The sequence below is a fragment of the Saccostrea echinata genome, unplaced genomic scaffold (assembly GCF_033153115.1).
Source record: "Saccostrea echinata isolate AGI-Se365-2 ecotype Australia unplaced genomic scaffold, CSIRO_AGI_Sech_v1 ptg000054l, whole genome shotgun sequence".
In the NCBI taxonomy this organism is placed as follows: domain Eukaryota; kingdom Metazoa; phylum Mollusca; class Bivalvia; order Ostreida; family Ostreidae; genus Saccostrea; species Saccostrea echinata.
Window position 1 is genome coordinate 29,487,827 of NW_026889803.1, and position 20,969 is coordinate 29,508,795.

Below are 20,969 nucleotides of genomic sequence, written 5' to 3' on the forward strand. Positions count from 1 at the left end.
ATTCTCTTTATATTGCAAGGAAATTTAGTTTACTGAACATCGAATCTGCAAACTAAAAATTAGAGTATTCCAAGAACATCGGAATATAACAGGCATGGATTCTGATAGTGATGCATCCATCGTCAGTGGAACAACAAAGCACAGTGGCAAAGACTCCCCTGATCTGACAATCAGTTTGTAAGAAAACATTTTGGTTAGCTCAACTGAGCTGAAAGCTCAAGTCAGCTTTACTGGTCACATTCTGTCTGGCGTACGCATCCATCTAAAACGTTTTAACATTTTTTTTTACTTCTTCTCATGAACCACTGGGCCAATGTCAACAAAAACATGCCACACAGTATCCTTGGTAAAAGGGATTCAAGGTTTAAATGAAGAAGCACACCCTCATAAGGGGAGATAATTAAGAATTGGTGAACATGCATTGTGTGGTCACATTTTTTATACATCAAAATTCTTCTCAAGAACCACTGGTTTAGAAGATGAAATTTGTATGATTTCAAGCTTCTTGACATAGTGTAGATTCAATTTTGTTCAAATAATGGCCCTCAAAGGAAGGGGGGGGGGGGGCTACAATAGGAGAATCCAAGTTTAACTTGGTTATCTTCTTCTTAAGAACATCAGTGTCATGATTTTGTCATATTCAGATGAAAGCAATCAATTATAATGTAGATTCAAGTTTGTTCAAATCTTGACCTTTAGTGGTAGGGTTGAGTGACAATAGAAGATCAAAGTATTATCAGAGATGTAAATAACAGAGATTTGCAACTCTGTCTTTATAACTTTTATTCACTAAAGATACAAGTAGGTATCTCGAATACCATGGATATATATCAAAGTGATTTGAAAATCCCAACCACTTTCTCTTTTAAGTATTTTACCCTCAATATCTTGAATCCTTGGATATCTCGAAGTTTTTTCTCAGTCCTATTGAGTTCGAGATAATGAGGTTTGACTGTATGTGATAGTCCAAGGAATTCCTCTTTTAGTTGCATATATCCATCTCAAGTTGAATCAATATTAATTTTGTCATATATGGGTGTGTGATTCTTTTAAAATCTTTAAAACTGTGTAGTGGTTATTAAAAGCAAACTAAAAAATTTAAAGTGGTCAATGATCGGAAGTTGGTGATATTTAGGAGTTAACAATATGGAGTCAAAATGTTTGAAATGAATAAAGAGGGAAAAATCTTTTTTAAAAACTTCCTCTGAAAAATAGCAGTGCCAAGGTGACTTAGGTGAGCGTTGTGGCCAATGGGCCATTTGTAATTCTTGTATCATTATTCGTGATCTCTCTTAAAAAAAGTTTAAATGTTAAATTTTAAATTTCATGATTTTGTTATTTGCAGTTTGAATAAAATAGGCAGCGAGAATCCTCAAAATGAAATCAGTGCCTGTGGTGGTATGTAAAAATTAATTTATCACCAAGTGATATTTATTTAAAAATATATATATAGCTTTTTTATAGAAAAGTATAAATGGAAAGATGTACTTAATGCATCAGGAAACCTTGTAACCATGTTAATCACATATGCAGAACCTGAGAAAAAAGATGTACAGAATCTTCATTTCAGTTCAAGGCTAAATCTGTTTAACATGCATAAATGGACTCTGAATTTCCCAAAATTAGCTTGTATCTGGGAGTTTAAGCTCCATTCATTTTGACATAATAAATACCCCATATCCTTCCCACTCTTCAAGCCTTGGGAATGCGAAAGAACTTTTCCATTTTCAGCACTCAAATGTGACAATATGAAATAACCATTGCTATGCCCCTGTACATGTAAAAGCTGTTAGAAGGTTAGAAAATATATTAATTCAACTTTGATAATATGAGCATTTTATCAAACATATAGATTTTGATATTTACAGATGTCAATTCTCCTATAATTCCTGTAGCAAGATCAAAATTTCGTAATGTAATTGACGACCCTGTGTACTGCAGTGTAAGTAAACTTCGAGAGACATGTTAAAAGAGTCAACATGAAAAATTTATATTTTTATAAAATGAAATGATGAAATTTTAAATCCAACTTTTGTTATTAATTATGTAAATTGTCAATTGTCTAAATATTAGCCACTGAAAAAGAAAAGGCAAGCCACAGCTGATGAGGAATCTGACCCGGAATCTTGTTGTTCCCAGTCCATCCTTACAAACTACAAACAGAAGGCTTTTACACAAGCTAAATCTTGGGAGGCTCAAGATGGGAATCCGGTTAAAAATCCAGTTGTACAGAACAAAACAAAGAGACAAGAGGATTCCAATCATGTGAAGCAAGTGTGTAGTATGGTGTACGACTCTGTTTTGTCATTTTCATTATGATTTTTTTTTTCAAGGAGACGTGCTGTTGGGGAAGTTTTTTTTTGGGGGGGGGGGGGGGGGGATTATGACAAAAAAAAACCTGTAAGCTAAGAGTTCTTCAGTCAGAAATTGAGAATGGAAATATTTTGAATATGAAATAAGAAAATATGGTTTTCAGTTTTGAAAAGTTAGTAGTTTGCATAGGTTTAGAATCTTTGGAGGTAGATGAAATTTAAAATCCAATTTTCTACTAATTTCTTCTTTTAATATTTCAGTTAGAAAATGTATTTGTTGTGTCACAGGATTCAGATGTAACAAGAATCAGCTCTACAGACAATAGCCAACAAGAAAATGAAAATCAAAGGTATGAATGTACTGCTATCATTTGTTATAAAAGTTAAACAATTGTGAATTCTGATATGAAGTGTCCAAAAAAAAACAAAAACAAAAAAAAACGATCATTACATGTACAGTTAGAACATTTACATTTACTGAAATTTTGATTTTGTCTGGAAATATTCATATTTAAATGGACAAATCTCCTACATATATCTATTATATCAAAGATTGCATTCAAAAGAGACAACACAAAAGAAAAGAGTAAGAGAGCAGGAAAAACCCAAACAATCTGAAGAGGAGATATGTGATCTACAGATTTCACAGATGGGAGGATCACAGCTGTTGTTTCCTGATACCCAGAGTTCTACCAAAAGCATGGGTACACCAGCACATTTTATATTTTTTATTTACAACCTAAGGTGAAAGAGCAACATTTTTTTTATTGAAAGGGGTGGGGGAGTTCAAGCAAGTACCCCCATCAATTGATCTTCTGTTTTTTTTTTGTTGTACATTAGTTGCCTTTGGTCAAGGACAATGATCTACATGTATATCAGGTCATTGTAACATCTAAAGGTCATTAGTCTGATAAATACCAGTACTAATTGCCATTATGGATATATAAGGTGAATAATATCTCCATTATTTTAAATTATATGTATATATTATGTTATGGTTCTTATTTTGTGTTCCTTGATGGAGACCATTAACTTTTATAGCTTCGTGTATCTTCGGGAATAATGACTTTAAAGAAAAAATGACTACTTCCTTTTTTATTCTTTTGGTAATTGATTAAATTCAGGTTGAAGTAAATTGGATATTCTTTATATCAATTTAAGGGTTTTTTCCCCTGAATTTTTAATCACTAGAGTAAAGTTAAGTATTAAATTAAATAATATATGAAATGTGGTTTTTAGTAGCTTCAGAATTATTTTTATATCTGATTCAGATCTCAGATTTTTATGATTTTTACTTCAGAGAAGCAAGTAGTCCAATGTTCTCAGACTTCGAGTGGCATGTCAACAGCTTCCAGTAATCTGAACAGTCTGGATAGCATCTTGGTTTGTATTATGTGTTTCAATATTCAAAAACCAAGTTGCAGTAAATAAATGGTAGCAGATTTTCCACAAATTTAACAAGAGCTCACCTGAGTCAATATGGCCCTGCTACTCCTATGTAAAACTTTGATCCCCATCATGGCCCCAGCCTAACCCTGGGGGGTCATGATTTGAATAAACTTTAATCTACATTACCTGAAGATGCTTCGAAATTAATAAGACTAATCATGGCAATGTGTTCTTGAGAAAAAATTAAGACTTTTTACCTATACATGTATATTCCTATTAAAACTTTGAACCCCCATTGTGGCTCCACTTTACTTGGGGGGGGGGGGTCATTATTTGAACAAACTTGAATCTAATTTTTTTAAATGAAGGGTTCACATAAGTTTCAACTTCTCTGGCCCAGTGGTTCTTGAGGAGAAGATTTTTAAAAGATGCCACCAAATTTTCACTAATCCTTAGTTATCTTTCCTTGAAAAAGGGTGTGACGTATGACCCCTCATTTGAACTTTTAAATCCTCTTCACCAAAAGATGTTTTGTGGCAAGTCTGGTTGAAATTGGCCTAGTGGTTCTGGAGATTAAGTAAAAATGTGAAAAGTTTACAGACAGACAGACAGAATATATACAAAATGTGATCAGAAAAGCTCACTTCAATGAGTTTTCAGCTTAGGTGAGCTAAAAAAAAAACCCCACATACATCTGAATTAAAAATGAAAATATGTGTTATTTGTAATATATGTGTGACAGTATTATGAATTTTTATCAGATGAACTGATTTTTTTCTTTTTTCAAAGACAAAGGAGCAAATGGAGGAGGCATTCATGAAGATCAGAAAAATCCACACCCAAATTGAAAAGAATATTAGAGACAAAAATGTCACTGAAGAGTGTAGAGGTACATTTGTAAAAATCATCTTGTAAAAAAAATCATTTGTCAGGACTGGACTGCTTAATTAGACAATTTTACAAATAATTACAGGTCAAATGAATTTATTTCAATGGCCCAATTGTCCATTGATAATGAAGAACTGTTAAATTTAGAAATGGTTACACAAGCAGCTGATTTATATTTATGGTGCTGAAATCAATGTAAAAATCTCTTGATTAACCATCCATTCACAAATTATTGTTCTTGTGATTTGACGAGAAAGAGCCATTCGGAAAATAAGTACTCACGAAAAATAAGGAATCTGCAGTACTCATTGCTTTATAAAGCATTGTAAGATACCCAATCTCACTTATTTGTAGAAAGCTTTGAGAAAAAGTTAGCTGTTGTGCACAAGTCCTTGAAGAACATCAGTGAGAAAATGAGTTATGAAAAGGTTAAAATAACGTTTGATGTGAAGCACTCGGTGAAAACCGTTGAATCCAGAAATAAGCTGCGAGAAGAGATGAAGGATCTAACACAGAGGCAGACAACCCTTAAGAAGTTGTTAGTGAAGCAAGCTGAGTTAACAAAATACTTAAAACTAAACCCAGGCAACTTAACAGAAAACCAGTCTCAGGAAACGAAAACAAAAAACAAGTCTAGTCCTTTTTCAAGTAAGGTTAATGACTGGATGAACAAAAATCAAGTTCCAAGGAGGAGAGATTCTCTGGAACAGTCCTCCAGTATCCCTAAAACCAGTTCAGTTGAAGAGTGCTCTAGTGGTGTGAAGGCAATTTGGACAGTACCAAAGGAGAGGTCTGAAACAAAAAGTACAGGAAATACTCAGGTAAAATGCTTGTTACTTGAGTTGTCTCCCTTCAAATGTATTTCTGTGTTTTCCTTGCCAAATTTACCGGCTCTAAAGAGAAAAAAAAAAACACTGAAGAACTTATAAAAGCCATATGCATCAGTAATTGTATAACTGAATATGTATTTTGCATCTAGTAGGAATTTAGCTATAAATAGCTTTAAATAAGATTAGTGAGAGTCACTACCGTATAACGGGTATTTTCTGCGGTTGGAATTTTTTGCGATTTAACCCCTAAAAGGTAGCAAATTAATTTCTGCGTTTTCAATTTCTGCGGTTGCATTATACCGCAAAAAATATATACTGGGTATGATCACCAAACTCTAAGAATTATCAGATAGCTGCCATGTTTACGTTTTATAAATTCATTGAGACATATTGATCAAAGGTGCATGAGAACTGGTATTAAGCTATTTAGCTTAATTAAACTACTATCTTTTAGTTAGTCTTTGTACAATTATGTCGAGTCCCAATTGAAATGAATTATTACAGTATCAGTCCACCCAAATAACAATAAAAATCTTTATTCTACATTGTAACAAACGTTTTATGCGATCTATTAAGATATTTAAATATATAGATAATTAATGCATCCAAGCCATATTCTAAAAATACACTTATAGTTAATTGCCATCAAAATTAACCTGGTGTTTATATTTTAAGCTCAAACAAACAGTTGCATAATCAAGTAACCTAAAGTTGACCCTATATAATCGCAGGTGCCATGTGCAATGAGGCGTAACTAATCCTGTCAGTCGTCTGCATTGAGTGAAATTCACGAGACAATCAAGCCACATTGTGTATACAAGCAGTAATTATGGTCTCAAGATAAAACACAAGATTGAAAAAAAGTGTTAAAGAAAGAAAGAAAAGCTAATATGTGTTGTTTGCAGCTATCGGAGTTTGGACGAATAATTGCGAAATCTCTTTTAGTCATTTACATGTAGGCCTACATGCATATCCCTATAAAATAAAGAAATAGGTACAAGAAAAGATCTTTTGTATAAAATTATTAAATTGATATTATTTACAGGAACGTTTTGATTCAATATGTTTTGGACAAATCCTGAGTGACATCTAAAATCTTCGACTTTCGATGACACCCGAATATTCTCGCTAACGAGGACGTGTCCACTCATGAGTCTGCGGACGCATCGTTTTTAAGAACCTTGCGTCCCAAATAATTTTGCTGCGTCCAGTACGCAGCTTCTTGCGTTAATGAGAATCCTGTGACATACGCACAACTTATCATACTTGCATGTATAAAATATATATCTGAAGAAATATTGAAAAATATTTTGCGATTGTAATTTTTGCGGATTTGTCCTATCCGCAAAATTCCGCAAAAATTGGACAACCGCAGAAAATACCCGTTATACGGTATTACTTTTGACTCTACTACAATAATAAAACATTATCGAAGAAGGGTTACAATTTGAATATAAAGTCTAAAGAATTTAAAGATTTTTTTCTCCAGGTTGCACAACCTAAGACGATACCAGCAGTACTATCAAATGCTAAAAGCCTGGAAAAGACTTCAAATGTAAAGCAACCAAATCCTGTACTTTCCAACAAGAAAGTAGAGAGTACCCAGCCACTATCAAGTGAAAATTCTTCTACTGTAATTTATGTGTATCCCAACCCCTCAAACAGCAGTCTTGTATCCAACATGGCAGCAACAAGTACAGGTATAATGTCACAAAAGCAAAGCGCAGTGACAGCATCTACTCCTTCACTCTCTCCAAGTAGTACTAGGACCTCTCCAAGTAGTACAAGGAATGCATCTCAAATGAAGAATTCATCACAAATTTTTCGGAGACCATCAGAGATAATAAAATCACCACCGCTATTCAACCCAGACTCTTTTCTAAGAAAAACTATGAAATCTCCCCCAGTTCAGTCTCAAAATAGATTATCCTTCAGGTCGCCTCCCATATCTCTCCTGAGGTCTGTCCAGGATAAGAACATATCCCCCAGCACAGTGTGTTCCAGTGACGTGTTCCCTGTGTCCTGTAAAGAGCTGGGTCGGAGGATCCAGGAAAGGATTGCAAGTCAGAGAGAGGCTGAAACTCAACAGGCATCCCAAATGTTGTCTGCCACTTCAGAAAGAAGGAGAAGTGAAGATTTGTTTTCTGAAAGGAAGGATTTGGATGGAGGGTATAGACAAGAAGCTCAAAAGAAAGCTGTTTTAGTTAAAAACCAAGGACAGGCTGAGTCTGGTACCAAATCAAATGCTGCAATAACATGTATAAATCTGGTAAGGCCAAGATAAATAAATAGTGTGTTTCCTATTCCAACTCAAGAAAAAATAGGGTAGGTAGGTAGGGAAAACATTTTATTTTATTTTAACATTTTATTAGTTAAAATTCAACTTCGACAATAAACAAAGTGAGAAAAACAAAGAGTTCATTTCTTTGTCCCAAAAGGGTGGCTTACTAATGGCATTTCTGTTTAATATGTATAGGATATGCATTTTCCCAAACACCGAAGTGATCGAGATTAGGATTTCTAATCGTGAAAATGGAATTGCTGACTTCCGGAAAGATAACGGCGGATAAATTTTTCAGGGTCGGCTCATATATTTTAGGGTCGGTTGGGAACTGGAAACACACAATTTATTTATCTAGGCCTAAATGATCTTGATGTCATTTTTTAAGAATACTTTGGCTTCATTGACATATTTATAGCTTTATGATACATCTTCATGATTAACCCAGTCTTTGTTTTTGCACAACGATCTTTACCATTTGAAAAGAAAAAAAATACTTTGCACATTTCTCTAATCCATTCTAGGAAGAAGATGGCAGTGAGTCAAGATACGAAAAGTTCGGAGGCTTAAAATTTCCTCCTCTGAAAACTCTGATAGATTTAGCTGTACTGTTCCCTGCAGAGGATATTCTGACTGTTCAACATTCAGGGAGAGTTTTCACAGCTTCCCTGACTGATCAGGGTTACATAGAGAGCAGAGGTGGGGAAATCTTCACCACTCCAATGAGGTGGCTCAGTGCTGTGAAGGCAGGGGAGATAATAAAGAAGGCACAGGCATACAGAGAGGTAAATAGAATGTGCTCTTTGTCTTTTTGCAAGACAGAACATATTTGTTCCTTTAAGTAGAAGAGCAATCTCTTTCTCCACCAGTGAAAAATCTGATTACTGGTGAAAATGCCAGGCGGGCAGCTGCCAAAAGGGTATATCATTTGTCAGGATAAATCCTCCTACAGTTTTCAAGACAGGAAGTTTTGCAGATCAATTGTACATATATCAGACAGGAGCATGTCATGGATTTGATAATTTATGACAAAAATACCAGTTGTTGAACTTTGTCATTTTTATGCAAAATATTGCATATAGGGTACATTGTTTGTCTGGATAACTCCTACACTTTTCAAGATATGAAGCTTTTTAATTTTTGCAGATTAATTGTACATATGTCAGAAATGTGTACAGTACTTGAATTTTGTTTTTGATAATTTATGAGAAAAATTCCAGTTGTTGAACATGGTCATTTTTATGACAAATGTATTCTTAGGGTACATCATTTGTCCAGATATCTCCTCCTACAATTATCAAGATAGGAATTTTTTATTTTGCAGATCAATTGTACATATATCAGAGATGTGCATGGTACTTGATTTTGATTTTTGATCATAATGGGTAAAATACCACATGTTGAACTTGGTCATTTTCATGCAAAATATGTTCATAGCGTACATTGATGTTGTTGGAATGTCACCTCCTACAGTTTTCAGAATAGAAATTTTTTTAATTAATGTGAGAAATATCAGTACTGTTCACACAAAAGAAAATCCAGTCTGCTGTGACATTGACAGCATTCTTGTTGTTTTAAAATCTCATGTTTTCACAAATTTATGTAAAATTTTCATTTTCAGGTCATGTATGATGGTCATTCACTAAAAAGTTACGTAGAGGGAGAACATGAGACCTCATTACAAAATATCCAAGGTACAGAAACTTAATTGTTGCAACAAAGTAAATGTTTAATTCTACATGGTGAAATATGTATATTCTATACTTCCTCTTCATTTGCTTCTTTCAGTAAAAACAAAATCCACCAATCATAAAAGCAAAGACATGGCAAATGTTCAAGAAACAGATAATTTAGGATCATCAAAGTAAGTTCAGAAATTACTAATGATACTATAGTCCTTGGGAATTTTTTTCTACAAGTTTATAGATTGGTTCACAGTATATAACAAAGTAGACAGAGCTGTGTGTTTTACTTATACATGTGTCATATTTTTTCAAGGCTTATGAATGATGAGGACAAACAGCTTGCTGATCTGCTTTTTCAATGTAAGATTCACTTGCTGGATGAATCGGACCTAATTCCAATGGATGATCTTCCAGAGAATTTCTGGTGCAGTGATTTCAGTAGTGTTCACCTGTCTCGTACTTTCTGGAATCAAGTTAACGACTGGGATGGTTTAGTACAACCTATGTCACAATACTAAGAAAGTTCTTATTCAATAACATACACATATTTATTGTATATAAAATATTTATATCACAGCAGAAAAATGAAAGACAATGGTAATTTTCCTAATAAAAGTTTCTGCACTAAAATTTGTAATTTTGAAGAATACCAAACAGATATTTGATAAACATTATTGAATATTTAAACGATGTATTTAGTCCTTTATTTGTCCCTGTAATTTTGCTCATATTTTGTCATAAGGATTCACTAGTGCCATGTTGTAGCTGGAAGCACTAGGCTCATCATAGGTAGACAGACAGATGTCAGGTACCCCCTCAGTCATCTGGTCCCTAGAGAAATCGTACACCTGTATCCCTCCTCTGTATCTACAACAGTGAAAATAAACAAATGCAAACTAACAATCCTTTTTTTACAGATAATATTTACTTAGTATTAAATAGATAATTGACTTAAAATAAATGAATAGTTACTTTCGATGTGTGATGTTCTCATATTCATCAACAACAGGACATTTTGACGATGGTACGTTTCCAACTACAAGTTTGTCTTCAGAAAATTTACAGTGTCTAACAGGGTGTCTGAAAAACAAAAATACATTTACTCATACTTACATTGTATATGCAAGATATGATTAATCTACACAGTTATCTCTCAAAAGGGAAACTGACCTATGAATTATTCTCAGCTCAGTCAAGAGTAAATGTTCTGTTAAACATGTAAACAATTTCAAAAATGGTTATATTTGTGGCTTCAAAAAAAATATTTCCATCAGTTATGATTTTGGTTCTTTGTTTTTTTTGCCTTTACTTCAATTCATAGTTAAATTTCACTGAAGTGATATTTCTTAACTAAGCTGTATTCTGTCATTAAAATGACTGTCGGAGTAAAATGGCAATAAAACATAAGGCTGTGTACAGTGGAGAGCAAAATTCTTTTGATTACTGGTAATTGAGTGGAGTTTGAAAGCCATATCGGGGTCATCTAGATCGTAATTTAATCATAATATACAGCCGAAGGTGTCAGTTGATGCTTTCACAGAAGTATCAATTTCATTTGAAATTTCATTCGAATGCATAACTTGAAAATAAACTTGCATCAATTAATCTACATTCTGTTATAACACACAGGTACTGAATTTGTTCTAACAATAGACATATTTTGTATTTACAATTTGAACTATTTATAATACCTGCTGTGAATTTCCCAAAGTTTACGAGCCATGCGGAGGTCCCACACATAAACAAACCCCCCAAATCCTCCAGAGACGACCTTCCAGTCATCCATCTGTACAGACGTTACCTCGTACATGTGCCCAGTAAAGGAAGCTACAGGATTAGTGGTTCTGATGTCATGAACACGCACCCTGAAATCAACATACTTGTAATTATCAAGCATTTGTAAAAAGAGTCATTTGTGAAATAGAATATGTGCAATTCTGGGTTATACACATGTATGTACCATGAAATACACGTATTGGTAAAAGTCATTTTTGAAATGGATTTTATTTGATTTAAATAATGCTGTGTAAAAATTTCCAAGCATACAGTGATCAGATTTTGGTAAAGTTGTCTGCTATAAGATTTATTATAGCCAAAATATGTGAAATCCTCAAAAGTGCTAATTCATGAGTGCACTAAATAGTCTATACAGAATATATTATACCTCCTATCTACACTGCCAGTCACTATTTGATTGATGGGACTGTTTCGTAAATTCATACATGATATTTCTCTGGTGTGTCCATACAAATCCTGTACCTCCCTCTTTGAATGAATATCATATAACTTTACCTGGAAAAAAGTATGTTTTTGATGATTATTCATGTACATGTGCATGCTCTTTGGCAAACTTATCAACATCTCCTTCTTGAGTTCAGTTTAACTTCACATCTCTAACATCAGCAAAACAAATACCAGGGATATAAAGGTCTTGATAATTCAAGTTTTAACTTCGACATCCAGACACTCAAATAAAGTACCTTGTAGTTAAGTTTCTTGACAGTAGTCTTGTTAGGTATCAATACCTATCAGAGTGTATGATGACTTTTGACCTCATGACCTTCAAGTTTGACCTTCTTTTAAAAAAATAACATTGGTAATAACTTTTACATGAGCAAAGGTAAGCTTTTATAATTCATGTGCCCTACCTGTTGAAAGGCCTTTTAACGTGTACTATGACTTTGTCCTCATGACCTTGACCTTGAAGTTTGACCTACTTCTCAAAATAAACATTGGTAAAACTTCTGAATGAGAGAAGATCTAAGCTTTCCTATGTGCATTACCTGTGGCATTAAGACCTTTCAGAATATACTAAAATTCATGATCTTGATGTACTTTTCAAAAATTTAACTTTATAACCATAGCTTTTGCACCTAAAGAGACATTGCTGCAACATTTTTACACGTAAATTACATGTGATAATACCCTTCCAAATGTGTGATGATTTTTGATCTCACGATCTTGAACTTTGACGTTTTGAGAAACTGCAAACTTTTGCACCAGAATATATTACTATAAAATTTTAACACTCTTTTGTATGATGGATAGACAGGACAGTTACAATAGGCCATAAATCAGTGCACCCCAACTAATAAGACCCTGAAAACGAGGGACCACAATTCTAGAAGTTTGCTTCATAACACATACAATACCTTCTGCTTCAGAGCAACTGCTAGAATATTGCTTTCTTCAGATACATCAATGGCTGATATGTTCAGATCTACAATATTATGTATCTCTGTACACTGTTGATCTGGAGTTTCCATGTTGTATAAAGAGACTTTGAACCATGTGGATACAGCAACATGTGGAGGGGAAGCTGGTGGCTCAAACAACTCAATATGCTGGACCTACAAGTATGAGTCTCAGAGCATGATATATCAAAGAGATAAACACAGAAAATAGATTCACATGGCCCCTACATTTATAAGAAAAATAATGATGCATATGTATTTTAATTAACGACCATACGAGCAAAGATTGAGAGACATTTAGTTTTTCGGCTTTTATGTACTAGTATATAAATACTGCATGTAGTTGAGGGTAACCTTGAAAATTTTCACCCCACAGAAAACCATCGTCAACTGAGGCTGCGCCTCGGTTGATAATGGTTTTCTTGGGATGAAAATTTTGCACCTCAGTTGACAATGGTTTTCTTGAGGTAAAAATTTTCAATGTTACCCTCAACTACATGCAGTATTTATTATATATGTATTATACTGAATGTTTTATACAAATCAAATAAAGGTGAAGGGAGCATGCATAGATTCCGAGCAATCAATATTTTGGGGGGAATATAATCCATCGCCAAGCAATGTTGACTGTTGCTCCATTCTATCCCATGGAGGGTGTGGTTTCATTATTCAGAGGATAACAGTGTATTAAACAAATGTTTCTCAAATCAAATTCAAGTTATTTACATAAATCTATAGTACATGTATTATTAAAGGTCTCTCTTTTCACAACTTTAATTTTAGACCCAGGTCAAGTGCAGATGTTTTTTTCCAAAATATTTTTACAAATCTTATTTTATCTATAGTATTCTTACCCACTGTTGAACATCTATTTGTTGTGTCTGGAACAAACCAGATTTCCTACGATGCATGTGAACAAATGGTCCAGCTGCTGTTACCATGGTGTCTGACAGATCTGATAAACAGAGGTGAGATATCCGTTTGGAATGGCCGTCAACAAATGTATAACATGGCTGTGTCTGATTTCCCTGAAGTTGCCAAACATCAACATTTCCTGAAGGGAAAAAAAAGAATGTTTAACTTGTGGTTGAAATTATTTACAATATGGCACTAACAGTACTATACTTTACATGTATTCAACATATTTATTCATCAATGTCATCCCCCTTAAAGTTATATTCGCATTGTATTTTTCTATGTGTTTCTGTTCAAAATGCCACATAATTCCTCCAACTACCTGAAATTATGCTAAACCAAACCTTGTTGAAACACGGCAGCTATCATATTTTTGGATGTAGAAACTTTGGTGACAAAATTTGTAATTGTGCCTTCCTCTTCTTCTTCATCGATAATGAGGGATGTGTTAGAAGGCTGCAGTATAAAGTCTTCTTCATTTTCTAGATCCCATACTTTGACATCTCCTTTTGTATACCTGAACAAAAGTAAAGAAATCAACAAAATACAAATATGATTTGAAATAGTACAATCCTACTACCTGGTACATCTTATACATGTTTTGCACCATATGAAAGTGATTGAAAATTTCGAATTTCAACCCCTTCTGACTAGTACTATTTGCCTGTTTTCCTCCTTCAAAAATAAAAAGGTCCCATATCCAGATCAAAATCTCTTCAAATCTATACACTTAATGTCAGTTATGAGGTCTTTATCTTTTACACTAAAAACCACACATAAAATTTTGCCAACAAACAATAAAATATAAACTCCTCTCTCAGTGGAGGTGTATTGTAAATTTTGATATATATTGGTAAAGACTGGAGAGGTAAAAAAAAAAAAATTGAGCATGAAAAACCTTACCCTGCAGCAACAATATTGAGGTAAGAGTGTACAGAACACAGGATTCCACCAGGCAAGTGCTGAAGTTGTCGGACATCTCCTTTTCTCTCCTGTAAGCATCATTTTAATGTTAAAATGCTTAAATTATAGCTTTAAATTTACTCTCTTAACATAGATATAATGAGACTTTTTAATTTTATAAACATAATTCCAACTGTTTCTTCATTTACTTCATAAACTATAAAATCACAAGTTTTTGTGGTGGCAAATTTTTGTGGTTTGAGGAAAAAAGGTATGTTTTGTGGGGATTTGATGTCAAGGTTGACAAAGTGTTGAGTTGTTAAACATTTGAAATTTTACTTTTTATGAAAGACATGAATTCTTGGGTATCTTCATACTACAAAAGCAATGAAAATTAAAGCCCCACAAAAATCAGTAGTGATTTAAGAGTATATTCAAAGGGATTTTAAGACATTGAAGATCCCTCTGATTACAAGGTAATCTGTGCGATTGTTTAAGAGTTTTACCTTCCAGTTTGAAAGAATACTTCTTTTCCTGTTGAGATTCTGCCTGACTATGTCTTTCCAATTGACCTTTTCTATAGTAAGGATATCCTCTTCATAGCCAAGATCATGGCAAATCTTACACCACAAAAATTCATCTTCGGCCAGGCTTTTCCAACTCTTGCTGACCTGATGAAGAAAAATGGAGCACCATATCTGAGGATGTTTAACCTTTTTTCTGGGTAATTTTTAGCCAGTTACTAGTAAGGATGTCATTTTATTTCTGACTCACCTGGGCACACCTGCATAAATCTGGCATACTAAGATGCTGGAAAATTTTGATTCCTACTTCTCTTGGGATGGACAAGTCAAAGAATGGAATCTCATTAATCTCATCCTGAAAAATAAAAATAACCATGATAACTACATGCATTTACATCTATACATGTATTCATAACTCTGTGACCTCTGAGCCAAATCTACTACATGCAGTTACCAATTATTAAGTACACTGCGAAAGAAAAAACACAAGAAAAGCACAGATAATTAAAGATAATTATAGTTCATCCAAATGAATGTAATCTTACTAATTTATGATAATGACTTGGGAAAAAAATCTCAAATCAAATGAACTTTAAATAATACTGTAGAGGCACAAATTTTTCGTGGCGGATATGATTTCATTGATTTGTCATCTATAAAAAGGTTTTGTGAGTATTAAATTTCATTGTAACCCTATTCAATATATTCATATAAAAATTTCGTGTGGGATTTAATTTTGTTGCTAATTGTTAAGAACGAAATAAACAAAATTAAATCCCCAACAATTATTTCTACTTTTATAGTACTCATTACCTAATTCTGTCATAACAGTGTTAATTAATTTACACATCTTGAAAATATGGCATCAGAAGTAAGACTGCAGATGCATCAGCTAATCGAATTTAGTCCCGGCCATGAGGCTTACCATTGTATCGGAGTCCTGCTTCATAAACTTAAATGACCAAGCATACACAAAATATAGGTCATATGAATAATAAATGATTGTAAGCATCTCAACACATATCAAACATGCAAACTTGGACCTTTTAAGGCTTATAGATCTGCTCCAAAAAATTTATCCTTGCCACTAATTAGAAATATATCCATATACCGGCCAGGACAGAAGCAGGCATCCCCAGATGTATCATTCATGAAAGTTTGTCCCATGCAGAATATGGTTACTTTAAGGATGGACCTCTAAAAAGATTCAAGACCTGTAACAAATGATGCAATCAACAGGAGTCTACCTCATCTCAACTTCTCCAGACACACTTCAACTGTTAGAGGACATTGCAACTTTTCAACGGAATTAAATTTTTATTCTAAACATAAGAAAAAATACATGCACTTTCAGCTGATTATATTAAAACACAGATTTTACCAAGTCCGAAATGAATTTGTCCAAGATTCTTTCTCTGATTTTGCCTGATCCATCATTTACACCTTGTTTATTTGAGAATATGTCTTTCAGTTTGAATTTCTTGACAGATTTATCATTTGATTGTTGATCTTTATGCCTCTTTAGGTACTTTTTTTCAACAACTGATTCTTTTTTGCCCGTCTGTTGATTCTCTATTTGAGGATTTTGTCCATCTTTTAACAGATTACAAACAATGTCAAACGGATAATAAGCAACCTCTCGTTTGCTATTCAAACTATCATCACTAGAATTGGAGGCGATAATATTATCGTTAAATTTAATGTTGACTGGTTTTGGTGGTGTTATCACGTTATGATTTCTAGAACTTGACGCAGAATTCTTCCCCTCATTACTTGTAGTCCCTCCGTCCGCGTTTCCTCTAAGTAGATTGCTTTGTTTTCTGTTTACTTCCTCTTTCCATCTCTTTCTGAACACTTCTAAATCCTCTGTATTTGCCATTTGTAATCTCACATATGTTGATGTCTGGGTGGCATTCCTTTTGGCTTTTCAAACGTTGAAAATACGATAGTCGACACTATAATACTATCCAATGTTTACCTCCAACCGTAAATACTCGGCCGTTTCCCTAAATAATAAACCTCTCTATGAAAATATCCGAGAGATTACGAATGTCTTTATCAAGTCGATATATTCCCGCCATATTGCCAAACCTGAAAAAGTTTACAAAGTGAAAAATATCAATAGTTTTGCTGACCTGTTTAACAGTGATGATAAATTTACCTTAATTGGCTTGGCTAAATTTTGTAAGATTGTAATGTCTTTATTTCTCTCTTGAAATTCCTTCCAATACCTCTACATTAATATTGTATATATGTTAATCCTTTGTTCATTTGTTACCTTTTCATTGTTGATTTATTTCTGCCTCATGTGAGGCCATAAAGTGAATAAAATGTTGCAATGTTTAAAAGTCTTTGAACATCCTCAGTAGTTCGGACTGTTCCTCATCCATGCAGTCTGCAGAGGATAATAGTCCTTCTCGCAGTCTTGGAGACCTGCATGAAACAGTAACTGTTGGTTTATAATTCAAAATTATATTATCCAAAAGACTTGCATCAAGCTCAATTGAGGATGCCACATCATGTTCTACCTGTGAATGGACCAAAAGTGTAATTGACAAACAGGGTACATGTATTCGAAATCAGTATCTTCTACCAACAGATATTGTAAATAAACGCATGTCATATGCATGCCTTTTGCCACAAGAAAGTGTGATCTCAGTGAACAGGCAGATATTTTTGGAAATATGAATAATTTTAAACAATGAATCTACTTTAGGCAGAAGTTAACCCTCTCAGTTTCATGTTTTCTTCACCAATAGAAGAAAAACTGCGGGATGTAAATAAGTACAGTGATTGACATTTTAAATGTGTAAGAGATGGCCATTTTTATCAGAAGCTACAATGCAGTAGGAATTATTAGAGAAATTCAATTTTAGCGATCTCAAAACCTCACTAAAATTACCAAAAATTTCTGCTTATACGGTAGATGATCCATCCTTGTATAAGAATAGATTTTTTTGGCAGCACTGATGAAACATAGGTGGAATCTTCAAAAATGGTATAACACTACAGTAATTTCTGAAACTAATCCCTGAAAATTTTATCCATCATATATGACGTACAATTTGAAAACTGAAAAGAGAAAGTCTTGCTTTCCTTTTGTGGAATACTGCATGTGGTCATATACTTAATCATACATGAATTTTTATTACAGAGGTCAACCATTAGTTGACAAAGAGTTTGCCAGAATATTCAACAAAAAATGTCATCAACAACAGATATTATATGCCTTAGCACAGAGAAGTCTGAAAAATAATGTCTGAGTGTAAGGTAATTTAAAATGAAATTTATTTTGTTGTGATGTGCCTATTCCATTTTATTTTATTTATTCATTCATTTTTTGGGGTATTGAAAATTTGATTGAATTAATTTGAAGGGGGGGGGATATTTGGTGTATGCATAAAATACTATGTACAACTTTTATTTTGCTCATTATTTTGATTCATGTTTTCTTATTAAAACATGTTTTTGCTCCATTTCTTTTCTTCTCTCTCTCTTTTTTTTTGGTTGTTTTTCTGTTTCCTCCCCTGATTATTCATTATCTATACACAATAGTTTCATTACTATTTTATTCTCATGATTTTATTGTTATGCTAGTATCATGAAAGTAGCAAGAATAATATCATTATGAACATAAGGCTTTATACAGTACATTTGTGTCGGCAAATTGTACTTCACGTCTTTTGGGTAAAACATCATATTTAAGTTTAATTCTCACAGATGATAATTTAACAGGTCCATCTATCTAGAAATGCTTAATTTACAGCAGATGAACAGAAAAAATTACCAACAAGATCTCAATGAAAAATCTGGGGGATAAAATTGGATGATTTTTTAAAGAATTTCATTTTAGGTGAAATCAGAGCACAATTCAGGGGAAGTAACTTCTCAAACAACTGCATCAAAATTAAGAAAGTTAGATGATGTGCAAAAAGGACAAGCAGAAACAGAAGAGAATTAAACCTTCAGTACCAGAGGACTGGCTTGCTCAGCATGTTGGGGAACTCTTGGTTTTCCTTGGCAGATCAATATGTAAGGAGGCTTTGATGGGAATGATTGTAGAGAGAACTCTTGTATGGATAATTTTATGTGTTTAATGTATAACTGTATGTATAATGCATAGCTTTTTGAGTATAATGTTTAACTTTGTGTGTAAAATATTCTTTATTAACAAAAAATTTTAACGCAGCTTCTTTACGATTTACATACATGTAGATGTTTGTAACTTCTTGTTACTTCTAAATACTGTGGTTTCATACTTTTTCATAATACAAATTTTTGCTGTTTGGGTGGTTGAGTCAGACCACAAAATTAGGCGATACTAAATGAACCACAAACTTTACTAATGATAGAATAGGAAGAGGTAGCTGTCTTTGAATTTTGATGTACTGTTAACATATTTTTTTCCACAGGTTCATAATTCCACGGAATCACTATTTCTGTTTAAAGTATAAAATTACATGGATTTCTTGTTTTGTCATTATATATCCTTAATGAATTTTAAGTACTCTGTGACAAATTTCCACAGAAAAATTGTGACCGCGTACATAGCAGAAATTAATCCCAAATGGAAAAATGTATGTCTACAGTATACATCAACAAAATTGCACCGATCCCCCCAAAAATTAATGAAACTTCAGTACGCAATAAACATCATTGTTTAAAGGTACTTTTCTGCTAGAGGAATACTCCATTCAGTTTACTCAATAAGTCTCAAAATTGTCTTATAAGTCTCAAAATTGCCTTATACCATATTATCCAAGCAACTTTGTAGGTTACCTTCACAAGACTGGTTGTGACAGAGGAAACCATAAAGAAACTGGAAAGTCTGGAATAAGGACCTCGGGAGGTGACAGAGGATGAAAGATCAGTTCTGTTTATACAGTAAACAGTATAATTACTTACTGGCAGAGGACAGAAAGAAAATAGTGAAGGCTTTATTAACATTGACTGTACTGGAGTATCAAACACCAACGAAGTACATTGCATTTCTTGTCCCCAAGGCCAGCAACACTTGGACATTCAAAAGATTTAAATTGAATATGATTCAGATGAGAGGGAAGTTAAGCTCATTCCAGATAAACTATTTTAATTTGTTAAAATAATGGTAAAAATCAAGCCATTTTATGTTTTAAAACCAAATTCAGTTATTTTATGTTGTATGTATTGCAAAATATTTCATATAGGAATTAAATTTGTTTTAATTTCACTGACTGTTCATCAATCAAAGGTCAGGTCTTCTTTATACATGTGTAACTCCTCTGTAAAGATACTGATTATACTTGACATTTTTCTTACTTATGGTCACATTCATTTTGATTTCTTCACTCAGTGTCACATTTCCAAAATCAGCCTCATTCTGGATTCATGATTTCAAATTATATCTAGTCTACCACTTGTGAAAATGATCATAATTTTTGAATTATATTTTTGAATGAATCTTCTCTTTCATCACATGATCCTCAGGCTCAGGAGAACTAATAAAACGAGAGGTACTGTGAGTGAGCTCACAAAATTCTACCTCTTTGCAACAACAGCTCTGCATCATATGTTTCTTACCTACAAAGTTATGGACCAGACTTGATCTATTTTTCTGAAAGCGACCTTCAGTTAGAAAAAATGAGTCAAGGTCATGACAAACCTTCTGGTCATAAGTACAGTCTTTGTATTAAGTGTGAATGTCCACTCTTTTTCCAGTACCTGGTAAACTTTTAACATCATCTCAATCAACATTGTTGATATATATAGTTAAATCTACTTTTAGTCAAAAAGAGAAAACTTTAAATTTACATTAGTTACATACATATTGAAATTCATTGAAAAAAGTATATAATATTATGTTCAAAATTATGGTAATACATGTAGTTGCTTTTCAATATACAAGTACATGTACATGTATCATTTAAAGTGGAGATTATGAAAGGGATCTAAAATAAGAACAATGTTCATGGTTTAAGTTACTAGCATCTACAAAATTACATGAAACAACAATTTTGAAGAATGTACATTGCAAATTAATACAAATTAAATGAAATAACAAACAACAAC

General features: G+C 33.3%; 2 protein-coding genes across 2 annotated transcripts; one reads left to right on the forward strand and one right to left on the reverse strand.

Moving 5' to 3' along the window:
• Window positions 1-63: 63 nt before the first annotated feature.
• LOC133204772 (uncharacterized) lies at window positions 64-9,987 on the forward strand. Its single transcript, XM_061340517.1, has 14 exons — window positions 64-177; window positions 1,346-1,398; window positions 1,869-1,942; window positions 2,074-2,274; window positions 2,574-2,662; window positions 2,865-3,016; window positions 3,613-3,695; window positions 4,491-4,590; window positions 4,944-5,410; window positions 6,909-7,688; window positions 8,225-8,485; window positions 9,322-9,397; window positions 9,489-9,564; window positions 9,699-9,987. Exons 1-14 carry the CDS (start codon window positions 95-97, stop codon window positions 9,901-9,903), a joined length of 2,700 nt encoding a protein of 899 aa, XP_061196501.1. The 5' UTR covers window positions 64-94; the 3' UTR covers window positions 9,904-9,987.
• Window positions 9,968-16,861, reverse strand: LOC133206166 (F-box/WD repeat-containing protein 8-like). The gene is made up of 11 exons (XM_061342093.1): window positions 16,303-16,861; window positions 15,172-15,276; window positions 14,904-15,068; window positions 14,398-14,486; window positions 13,839-14,011; window positions 13,434-13,633; window positions 12,538-12,735; window positions 11,550-11,677; window positions 11,077-11,250; window positions 10,358-10,465; window positions 9,968-10,252 (listed from the first exon to the last, which is right to left on the reverse strand). Exons 1-11 carry the CDS (start codon window positions 16,798-16,800, stop codon window positions 10,111-10,113), a joined length of 1,980 nt encoding a protein of 659 aa, XP_061198077.1. The 5' UTR covers window positions 16,801-16,861; the 3' UTR covers window positions 9,968-10,110.
• Window positions 16,862-20,969: the final 4,108 nt, after the last annotated feature.